At 45.4% G+C, this 11,204-nt stretch overlaps 1 protein-coding gene across 1 annotated transcript; it reads right to left on the bottom strand.

Annotated features, from left to right (window-relative positions):
* Positions 1-3,329: 3,329 nt before the first annotated feature.
* LOC148283725 (uncharacterized) lies at positions 3,330-6,902 on the bottom strand. The gene has a single exon (XM_088243372.1). The coding sequence runs from the start codon at positions 6,900-6,902 to the stop codon at positions 3,330-3,332; it is 3,573 nt and encodes a 1,190-aa protein (XP_088099498.1).
* Positions 6,903-11,204: the final 4,302 nt, after the last annotated feature.

The raw sequence follows: 11,204 nt of genomic DNA, 5'->3' as shown, positions 1-11,204 counted from the left end.
TTGGAAACCAACCATAAACAAGTACTTACTTAAATTCAATATTTGAATATTAACAATTTATTTGTTTTGGAATTCAATCACAGACAAGAACCTAGGTACTTACTTATCAATAAAAAGTATTTTTTCAAGGCAAGCCAACGTCGGGCAGGACAACGTCTTTCGGGTCCGTTAGTATGTATATAAAATGTAAGATAAATAAATTAATGAATAATAACTATAAATATTATTGTCTAACTCTGTGACGATTCAAAGCTGTTATTTTTACTAAGATAGCTTTTATTTTTCATGCATATTCGAAAAACTTTGTCGTACAATAAATTGCTCTAAGTTTTACGGAGGGTAAGAAAACATTTTTGTTTATCTATTTTCCCGTAGCTCCAAGCTTTTCCATTATAACCCATTCAACGACGGGTCATATACCCTTAAAAGTTCGGTACTTCTTGTATTTACATATACAAGGTTTTTGCTTGTATATGTAATTTTTAATACTATTGAAATGTTAATTGTGGTTTTTTATACTTTTTTAGCTTGTATACGTAATTTTATTACGTTTTTGATAAAAAAAATTAACCAGTATTGGGTGTGCGCATATTTTTTAATTTAAAAAAATAATTTTATTTTGTACTAGTTCAGTTTGTATGCATGTAATTTTTAAACTTATTATATTTTTAAATTTTCTTTCCCAGATTGCATAATGTATACATCATTTTGAATTTATTTCTTTGCCTAGTATTATGTTTATTTTGTTGATTTTAAGTATTTTTCATACCCTTTTTAATTTGTAGTATATCATAATTTTAATTTTTCTGCTTTTGTAAATAATATTATAGTTTAAAATATAAAAACGTCTTTAAATAAATTTGTTATGTGTTTGTCCCCAAATGAGTTTTTTTTTTAAACTCCTTGGGAATATTGTATATAATTATGTATGATATGTTTTCAATTTAATAAAAATAAAAAAAAATGCTGTTTTCTCAGGAACGTTTGTATTCAATTCGATCGTTAATGTCGTATCGTTAACTCAAGACAAGATCTGACCTTTTTTGGTTTAAGTTTACAACGATTTAAACGAGCTCTAAATAAATAGTCCAGATCTTGTCTTGATGTCCATTATGTTTGTCAATGCTTCTTTTTTAAAAATGTTTTAAACTATTTTTTCATTGTAATATTTAAACCCTATAAATTGTTTACATGGACGATGTCCGTTAATAAATAAATAAATTAACAAATTACATCAGGGATGGAGAATACCTTATAAAAGTGAATATGGAAGTCTAGGCATTAACAGGGCTTATGACCTGTCATTGGCTGGTGAAAACAATTTTGAAATTTATTTTGTTATTGTTTTTTTGGGAAATTGTTTTCAAGCGTTGCAATAATTTAGTCAGATAAATCTCTTTACAACAATAAATGTTTCAGCTCTTTAACTTCACTTAAATCAACTAAAAGAAGCATTGAAGAAATATGGATGTTCAAACAAAGGCAAAATGGTGAATGTTACACAGTGTGTAAAGTGGCCACTTAAACCAGCCAATAACAGGTCATAAGCCCTGTAAATGCCAAGACTTCCATATTCCCTTATTTAAGGAATTCTCCATCCCTGTTGTAATTTATTAATCTTTATGACTCCCGAGGGGGTGAAATCCAGTCTATTGTCTACAAATATTTGGACAAACTCAAATATTGTAAATAAATAAATTTTTTTTTTTTCAAATAAATTTGTTGCAACAGAGAGGGAAAACGTTTTTGAGAAGGAAATATGGAAGTCTGAGTATTCACAGAGCTTATGAACTGTAATTGGCTAGTTTCAGTGTCTACTTTATACAATGTAAATGATTTACGACGCAAATGTTGACGGACCCAGAAAACGAGGTAGACCGAGAAAGATATAGCACGACCAAGATGGACATGGACATGTCAAAAGTCGGAAGATTTGGCGTGCGTTCAGAAGATGTATGTGTGTAGAGGGTGAGGTTTGTTTGCAAAGACAAAGTGATATAGTGTAATATCTTCTCTGCTTACCCCTGTGGAAACGGCGCGATGGTTTGTTTGTTGTTTTGTTTGTTTGTGTTGTTTTGAAATAATTCCATTTAATAGTTTAACGCTTGGTATAATATTTGTTTCAAACTGAATATTTCTGTCTTATTGATTCTTGGTTTCCATATAAACAGGCAAATTATTAATTAATACGTTTGAACTTTTCATGCACTAACTTAGGAAATTTAGATATGTAAATATATTTATCAAGAGGGAAGCTTTTCTTTGTGGATTATGCACTAGAGTAGTGACTTTAAAAAAAAAAAAATAGTTATTTAAAAAATATAAGTTTACAATATTACTACTAAATAATAATTTTAAATTTATTATTTCCCATAAAATTAAGAAGAGTCGTGAAGGAGCGTAGGATAATATTTGAATACATTGGACTGTGTGTAAAAACCCCTCTACTCTGCCCAACTTTCACTGCGCGCATACTTGAAGTCACTGCATAATGTTGCCAGATCGCGAAAAATAAAATCATGATACAAATGTAAGATACTATTTTTTTTTCTTAATAGTTCCTGTACTGTACAAGTAACAGTTTGGACTGTATTCCACAATCCTGTAGCAAGGGGTAGGTGTTGGCCGTGTCTCGCTGCCGTCGTCGCTCTCGGGGTCGTAAATCCCGAAAGTTATGTAGTCTCGAAATTCCTCTCAAGTCCGGTGTCACTGCGTAGGTCGGTGGAAGATACTGGTTCGTAGTCCTGGGGTGAAGCGATGGTCAAGTCCAAGGTGTAGATCCAGTAGTAGAGCGGGAGGTCGGGCGGGGTGACGAAATGAAACGATCAGACTAACTTGATGTCTCGAGGCGAACTCAATCTTTATTCTTTAAAATGTACACATTATATAGGGCGTGTTGCGGGCTCCCGCTACCTGCGTCCGAACCGGCGTTAGGCCAATACGGGAGTGGGGGGGAAATACCGCTCCCACTATACCCGGCCGGCGCGCCTCCCCCAAAGTGCATATAGGGAGGTGCCGGCGCTCGGCCCGGTCACTTCGCTGGGAGCCGCCGCACGCGCCACATCAATTACAAATGCCTTTTTTAAGGCAGTCCTTAGTCTTTATACAAATACAAATATGCATGTTAGGGCAATAACGCGTCAAACGTCTAGATTCAGGCCCTTTTTAGGGCCTGTAACACAAATTCCTGCTCTATAGTACCCCGGTATCGCTAAAGTCAGACCCGAAAGTGGAATATTCATCCTTTATTGTGGGTCCAACATTTAGCCTACAGATACCGGGGGCCCTAACTATATTATTGCATTTTCATTTACATATTTAACCGTCCGTTACACTCCCCCCGATGCCACGCTGTTCGGCTGCGGGGGCATCTTCTTCTCTGGACGGTCCTCTAGTAGTAGTGGGATGAGCCGGATCGCTGGTCGGGCATATTCTCCGGCCGCCGTCTGAACTCGTGCGGTCCGCACCTGTCCATCGGCAGCCAGTCGTGTCTCCATGATCCTCCCTCTTGTCCACTGGTTGCGGGGTGATGACGGGTCGGCGATCACTACAAGATCGCCGACTTTCAATGGCTCCGATCTATCGAGCCACTTTTTCCTCTGTGCTAGTGTAGGCAGAAACTCGCCCAGCCAGCGTCGCCAAAATTTGTCGGCTAGTTGCTGAGCTATCCGCCACTGCTTTCTCAGGCAGATATTCTCCGTTTCTTTGGGGTAGAAGGCGAGATGTGTGCGTGCCCCGGCCGAACCAATTAGGAAGTGGTTCGGAGTCAATGGGGTTTCATCTGCGGGGTCCACCGCCACATGGCTAAGGGGACGGCTGTTTACCGAGAATTCGGCCTCGGCGAACGCCGTCAACAGGGTCTCCTCTCGTGGAGATTGTTCTTTGAGGATAGCGACTAGGGAGGTTTTAACTGATCTCACTAGTCGCTCCCACGCGCCACCCATATGCGGTGAGGATGGCGGTATATACTTCCATTCTACGCCTTTATTTGCTAGTTCTATTTGAAATGCGGCGTCATTATGGAGATCGGCAATTGATTCTCGCATTTCTCTGTCGGCGCCGTGGAAATTTGTTCCGTTATCGGAATGGATCACCCTCGGTTGGCCTCTTCTAGCGGTCATCCGTCTGATGGCTTGGATGGCCGCGTCACTTGTCAGGGATGATGCCAACTCAAGGTGTATGGCTCTGGTCGTCATACAGGTGAATAAAACACCGTATCGCTTCTCCCGGCGTCGCCCTATCGTAACATATAGGGGGCCAAAGTAGTCCAACCCACAGTGGGTGAATGGTCGTTGGTAGCTGGCCACTCGCGCCTCCGGTATCTGGCCCATTTGCGGTGTGCCGGCTCGTCCTCGCCGAACTCGGCAGATGGCGCATCTGTGACTTATATTTCTCAGCGTCCCTCGTAACTTGAGCACGTAGAAGTTACGTCTCACGTCACATAACACTCTCTCCGTCCCCGGATGCCCGGCTCGTCTGTGGTACTCCTCCAGGAGCAGGCGGGTATATCTATGGGCGCCATCCAATATTATAGGCGCCCTCAGTCCTTCTGATGTATCTGTGTTCCTCAAGCGTGTTCCCATTCGCACGGCACCCTTGTCGTCTATGTGCGGCGTCAGCCCGTATAGGCGGCTCCGCGTAGGGAGTCGCTCCCCCCGTCTCAGGGTAGGTATATCGCCGCCGAAAGCGTCCGCTTGCGACTGACGGACCCAATGGAGCTCAGCATTTTCTAGCTCCCCGGCCGTCAGTTCGCCAACTTCGCGGGCGCCGTCTCTCCGGCGGCTTTTTCTCACGAAGCGCAGTACCCACGCCGTTGTCCTTATCAAGCGATTCCACGACGAGAATCGCTGTGGCGCGGGTAGCGCCTCGCTGGTGGTTATCGCCAGTACCACTCGCTCGGCTTTCTTCTCCAGCATCGCATCGTCCGGAGTGGGCGTCATCTTCTTTTCTCGAGGCCATGATTCTTCTCCTTGCCGGAGGTAGTCTGGCCCCTGGAACCATACTCCTTCGAGGGACAGGTCAAGCGGGCGGCCATCTCTCGTACCGATGTCGGCGGGGTTGAGTTTTGTCGGCACCCACTTCCAGTCCGCGGCGTCGGTGAGTTCGTCTATCTCACCTAGCCGATTGGCCACGAACGTTGAGTAGGCGCGCGGCTCCGACCGGATCCAGCACAGGACCGTTGTGGAGTCAGTCCAGTACACCACCTTTTCTATGGCGCACTGGGTTTCTCTCCTGATGGTGGCCGCCAGTCTGGCCGCCATGAGTGCGCCCTGTAGCTCAAGGCGCGGTATTGACATCACCTTTAACGGCGTCACTTTGCATTTACTGCTGATAAAGGTGGTCTTCTTGCCCTCGGTCGTGTTCTCCACGTAGTAAGCTACTGCGCAGATCGCCACTTCCGAGGCGTCGCTGAATAGATGTAGTTCTCGGCGGTTCCACCGACTTACTATGGCGCATCTGGGGATGGCGCAATTTAAATTTTCTAACTGTTCGATCCAATTTTGCCATCTAGTCTTATGATCTTCTCTTATCGTTTCGTCCCATCCGGTTTGAGCCCTCCATACATCCTGTAGGAGCATCTTAGAGCGGATGACGAGACATCCCAGGAATCCGACCGGGTCAAAAACTCGCATCACCGCACTCAACAGCTCCCTTTTAGTGGGCCAACTGTCGCTACCCTGGCCGAGTGGGTCGTCGAATTGATAAATAAACTCATCTGTGGCAGGTCTCCAAGTCACTCCCAGGACTCGTCCTGTGAATTCATTTGTAGCGCCGGCCGTCTCGTGCGCTTCCGTTAGGTATATCGGCGTGGCCGGCGCGGCGCGCGCTTCAGGCGGCACCGAACTGAGCACTTCACTCTTGTTGCTAGCCCAGTTCGTCAGTGTAAACCCGCCTCGGCGTAGGACTTCGGATACCTCCCGGACCATTTTCTCAGCAGCGCCGGCATCGTCCATGGCGTCCAAATAATCATCCATATAAAATTTGGATTTGCATGCCGCCGCTGCCTCCGGGAACTCGTTCTGACTCTGTTCGGCCACTGTATTTCGCACATACTGCGCAGAACTTGGTGAGCACGCGGCTCCAAAAGTCATTGACGTCATCTTGTAGGTTTTCGGCATCGACTCCGGATTATCTCGCCAGAGATAAAGTTGAGCGAGTTGATCTTGTTTTGTGATTTTTATTTGTAAAAACATTTCACTTGTGTCCGCCGCAAGCGCTATATGTCCCTCCCGGAATCGAAACATATTTCCCAATAGCGATGATAATAGGTCCGGTCCGGCCATTAACTTGTCGTTGAGAGAGACGCCTCTATACTTGCTTGCGGCGTCGAAGACTACCCGTATTTTGGCGGGTTTCTTCGGATTAATGACCGCAAAATGTGGCAGGTACCACCTCTTTGGTACGTTATTTAATTCACTTTCACATACCTCGGATGCATATCCCTTTTGTAAGTATCCGTTCATTTTCTCATGATATGCGGCGGCAAGCTTTCTGTTATTTCTTAATTTTCTTTCCACTCCTTCCAGGCGGCTGAGAGCGTGTTGCCTATTGTTGGGCAACCACGTATCTCCGTCTTTCCACAAGAGTCCAGTCTCCCAATGTCCATCCTGAAGAGGTTTTGTCGTGGCTTGCATGATCGCGTATGCGCGCGTTATCTGTCTGTCAACGCGCGTGGCACTCGTTACTCCCAACGAGTCGATTGTGAAGTTATTTTTTACAAGACTTGCTAAATTAACGCAGCACTTGGTTTGCTGCGCACTATCACTGTCAGTCGGGCTTGTGGGTAGCTCCGACACGATACGCTCGTTCTGTCCGCGGCACTCGTGATTTACTTCGGTGGTTACAAACGGCCTTACTGGCCCGTTACACTCGCGATTCACTTCCGCGATTGTAAGCGGCATTACTAGCGAGCTATACTCGCTATTCACTTCCGCGATTGCAAGCGGCATTACTGGCGAGCTATACTCGCTATTCACTGCGGCGGTTGTGAGTGGCATTACTAGCCCGTTACAGTCGCGATTCACTGCCGCGGTTATGGGCGGCATTACAAGCCCGCTACACTCGCGATTCACTACCGTAGAGCACTTTGATTTACGCATAGTCGCGAGCGTAATGTTGTTTTGCGCCAGTGCGCTGCCGTTGACTCTACCGTGAGTCACCCAGCCTAACAAGGTTCTTGAACGGATTTCATCACCGTTCGTTATCACTTCCCGCGACACTATTACGCCAGCGTTGTCTTGCCCGATGATCATTTGTGGCTTGACAATTCTCGAACCGTTCGCGGTTCCACTGCGTGCACACGGCGCTTGTGGAAGGTTCAATTCTCGCACTGTGTTCGCTCCGATGCGATATGAAATGTCACTATTTCCTTTTATGTTCACTTGCACTCGGCGCGTGTCTATCGTTGCACTATTTCCACCGATTCCGCGGATCGAGATAACATCACTACGTCCGCGGGCTCCCACTTTGTTCGCGACTTCATTGTCTATCAACGTGATAGTGGAACCCTCGTCCAGCATTGCGTTCACTGTTACGCGTCCCCGTGGTCCGCTTATTTCCACTTCGATCACTTTTAATAGAACTTTCGAGTCACTATTCGGTCCGCTCATTACCCCGACGAACTGATTCCCGTCGGGCACTATTGCGGTCTCACTAACGCTGTCGGCGCTATTCACTCGCGGCTCGTGTAATAACTTGTGATGGTTCGCTGTACACGTACCCACGTTGCACTTAGCGGTGCTTCGGCACTGGTTTGCTCGGTGTCCGTCACTCAGGCACCGATAACACAATTTCTATTTCGCACAAAGTCTCGTCGCATCAATAACGACATCTTCGCAAACTCGTTACATGCACTTAACTTATGACCGCTACGGCCGCACTTCGCGCACTTTGAGTCTGTTGTTGGCCGTGATTCCGTCGCCGCGAACACTGTTTCCTTTCCACGCGCCGGTAACTTCGTCTTTTCAAAGGCGCAGGCGTCCTTGGCGTTGTCCGCGAAAACCATGATCCAGTCCACGAAGTCGCGAAGTGTTGCCTTCTTGTTAGCTCCTTTCCGCGACATCACCCAGAGTTGCCGCGTGAAAAACGGGAGTCGAAGCACCATCTCGTTCAGCAGTTCGTCCGAATGCAGATGTTCTTTGCGCCTCTTTTCCAACGTGAGGCACATGTTCCGTACGGCAATCGCGAACTCCACTAAATCGTCCATGGTGCTTTCTGCCGTCAGTCGCGGTGATTTTCGCAGCTTGTCCAACTGCGTGCTCATGATGACGTCCGGGCGGTCGTAGTGCGTCTCGAGGGTGCTCATGATCTTATGAACATCCTTTGATTCCACTAGTAGTCCCTCCACTAGCGCCCGGGCGGGCCCTTTGAGTGCCTTCTTCAGCCTGAGAAGGTTTTCCGGGTCCGTCAGTTGGCACAGCTCTGAAGACTCCCAGAATTGGTCGCAGAATGCCGGCCAATGCACGGGGCTGCCGCTGAAGTCCTGTAGCTCCCTGGCGTTCCCCTGTCGAGCGAGCATGGCGCCGATGCGTGTTTCTTCTTCCTGGGTTTGTCCTCGATTCCCTCCTTGCTTTGCCAGCAAGGCCTCGAGTGCCAGCGTGAAACGGTCGGCTGGTTCGGCGTTGGTGTGCTCCTCGACCCATCTCTCTGTGTTGCGGCGCGCCGTTTCCTTCGGCCTCGCCTCTTGATTGTCCTCCTCAGAGAAAGGCTCGTTCCTCTTGGGGTAGACAGGATCAATGACTAGCGCGTCCCGGTCCTGGGGCGCGCTCGATGTAGCTTCCTTCTCCGCCTGGGCCAGAGCGATCCGCGCTCCGAGTTGCGCGGTGTCTGGCTGAGCGGCTGGCTTGCTTGTAGTTCCCAAAAGCGACATCAATTGCTTGATTTGCTTCTCGTAGTGTCTTCTCTCCCGACGCCTCTCAGATCTCTCGTTCTGCAGCGTCTCGTCAGTCGCAGTCGGCGAGGGGGTTGCTTCTTCCTGAAGAGTGATGTCACCTTCCGAATCGGAATCTCCATCCGATACGGGCTTGGTGGGCTGCTCCTCGGCGTTCTTTCCAGAGCGTAGTGAGGCGGGCATCGTAGATTCGTCTCGGCTGAAGACTCAAAGTAGATGGCAGCTGAAGATCACAATCCGGCGAGTCGAAGGACCAGAAACTGTACTGTACAAGTAACAGTTTGGACTGTATTCCACAATCCTGTAGCAAGGGGTAGGTGTTGGCCGTGTCTCGCTGCCGTCGTCGCTCTCGGGGTCGTAAATCCCGAAAGTTATGTAGTCTCGAAATTCCTCTCAAGTCCGGTGTCACTGCGTAGGTCGGTGGAAGATACTGGTTCGTAGTCCTGGGGTGAAGCGATGGTCAAGTCCAAGGTGTAGATCCAGTAGTAGAGCGGGAGGTCGGGCGGGGTGACGAAATGAAACGATCAGACTAACTTGATGTCTCGAGGCGAACTCAATCTTTATTCTTTAAAATGTACACATTATATAGGGCGTGTTGCGGGCTCCCGCTACCTGCGTCCGAACCGGCGTTAGGCCAATACGGGAGTGGGGGGGAAATACCGCTCCCACTATACCCGGCCGGCGCGCCTCCCCCAAAGTGCATATAGGGAGGTGCCGGCGCTCGGCCCGGTCACTTCGCTGGGAGCCGCCGCACGCGCCACATCAATTACAAATGCCTTTTTTAAGGCAGTCCTTAGTCTTTATACAAATACAAATATGCATGTTAGGGCAATAACGCGTCAAACGTCTAGATTCAGGCCCTTTTTAGGGCCTGTAACACAAATTCCTGCTCTATAGTACCCCGGTATCGCTAAAGTCAGACCCGAAAGTGGAATATTCATCCTTTATTGTGGGTCCAACATTTAGCCTACAGATACCGGGGGCCCTAACTATATTATTGCATTTTCATTTACATATTTAACCGTCCGTTACAGTTCCCTTAAATTGTATTGCACACGCGGAAACATTGATTGACACAACAGAGTAGATAAGTAAAGGGTCATTCAATAAGAGTAATTGAATTAATGAGCTTTGAACTAAGAAAATGTAAAAAAAAAAATTTACCTGAAGAGGATATTTTTATGTCATGTTAAATAACATTAGATGAGCAAAGTAGCGTATAAAACTTAACTACCCTGGCAACACTAACAAAATGAAAATTTTGTTTTCTTTGACAATCTGAAAGATGGAAAAATAATAAAAAATTTAAGTAATACGTTTGCTAATTACACACGCATTTGCCACTTCCACATGAGATGTGATCCCATCCTGTTTCTTTATGATCCCAGCCGTATTTCTACACTTTAAAACGACTCAACACAACACAGTTGAATTCAAATCGGGAGTTGCGTACTGAGCGACGTCTACTAAGAAACTAATGGGTCAAAACGTACAACTACTCAGGGCTTATGACCTGTCATTGGCTGGTTTAAGTGGCCACTTTACACACAGTGTAACATTCACCATTCTGCCTATGTTTGAAAATCCACATTTCCTCAACTCTTCCATCTGTTGACTTTTGTGAATATTACCTTATCAATAATGTATTTATTTATTTTTACATAAACGGCATACATTGACTTTAACATATATTGAACTTAAATGTGAAACAAAATTTACATATCTTTATATATATAATTCTTCTGTACGTGTGATGTCACTAAACTCCTCCTAAACGGCTTTACCGATTTACGTGCGATTTTCAGCGAAATGAAGATCTTTGCACTGCGCGTGTTCGTAGATATTAAAAATTTCAATCGAATCTGTAAAAGAAACGTTAGAAGCATAAATAATTTTTTCATCAACCTACCAGGGTAGGAAAAAATAGAAGGATGTTGTTTTTTGTGTTTCAAAAAGTTTGTTTTTAAATGTTTACAAACAACATTCGCTTTATATGGATCCTAATTAGATTTTTTCCTTACATTCCTTATAATTTCTTTCCATTTATTCCTTTAAACTGGTCTTTTGGTAAAACTAAAATAATATTAAATGATATAAGATACTTTTTTTAAAATCGCATTTTTTTAAATAAATAAAGTGCACCCCTGTTGGTGAGAACAGTCGAGTTTGACATTTGCAAAAATAAATATATATTTCAAAAAAGGATATTTTATGTTTTGGAATTTAACCATAAACAAAGTATCTAGGTACCTACATAAATTCAATATTTGAATATTAATAATGTTCAGTTTTGAAATCGAATTATAAACAAGCA

The sequence above is a fragment of the Micrasema longulum genome, unplaced genomic scaffold (genome assembly GCF_059751315.1).
Source record: "Micrasema longulum isolate JH-2025_06_02 unplaced genomic scaffold, ASM5975131v1 h1tg000209l, whole genome shotgun sequence".
In the NCBI taxonomy this organism is placed as follows: Eukaryota; Metazoa; Arthropoda; class Insecta; order Trichoptera; family Brachycentridae; genus Micrasema; species Micrasema longulum.
This window is presented reverse-complemented; position numbering and strand designations above follow the sequence as displayed.

What these genes read in the sequence shown, in the direction of transcription:
- LOC148283725 (XM_088243372.1), bottom strand. Translation starts at nt 6,902, where the DNA reads ATGCCGCTTACAATCGCGGAAGTGAATCGCGAGTGTAACGGGCCAGTA.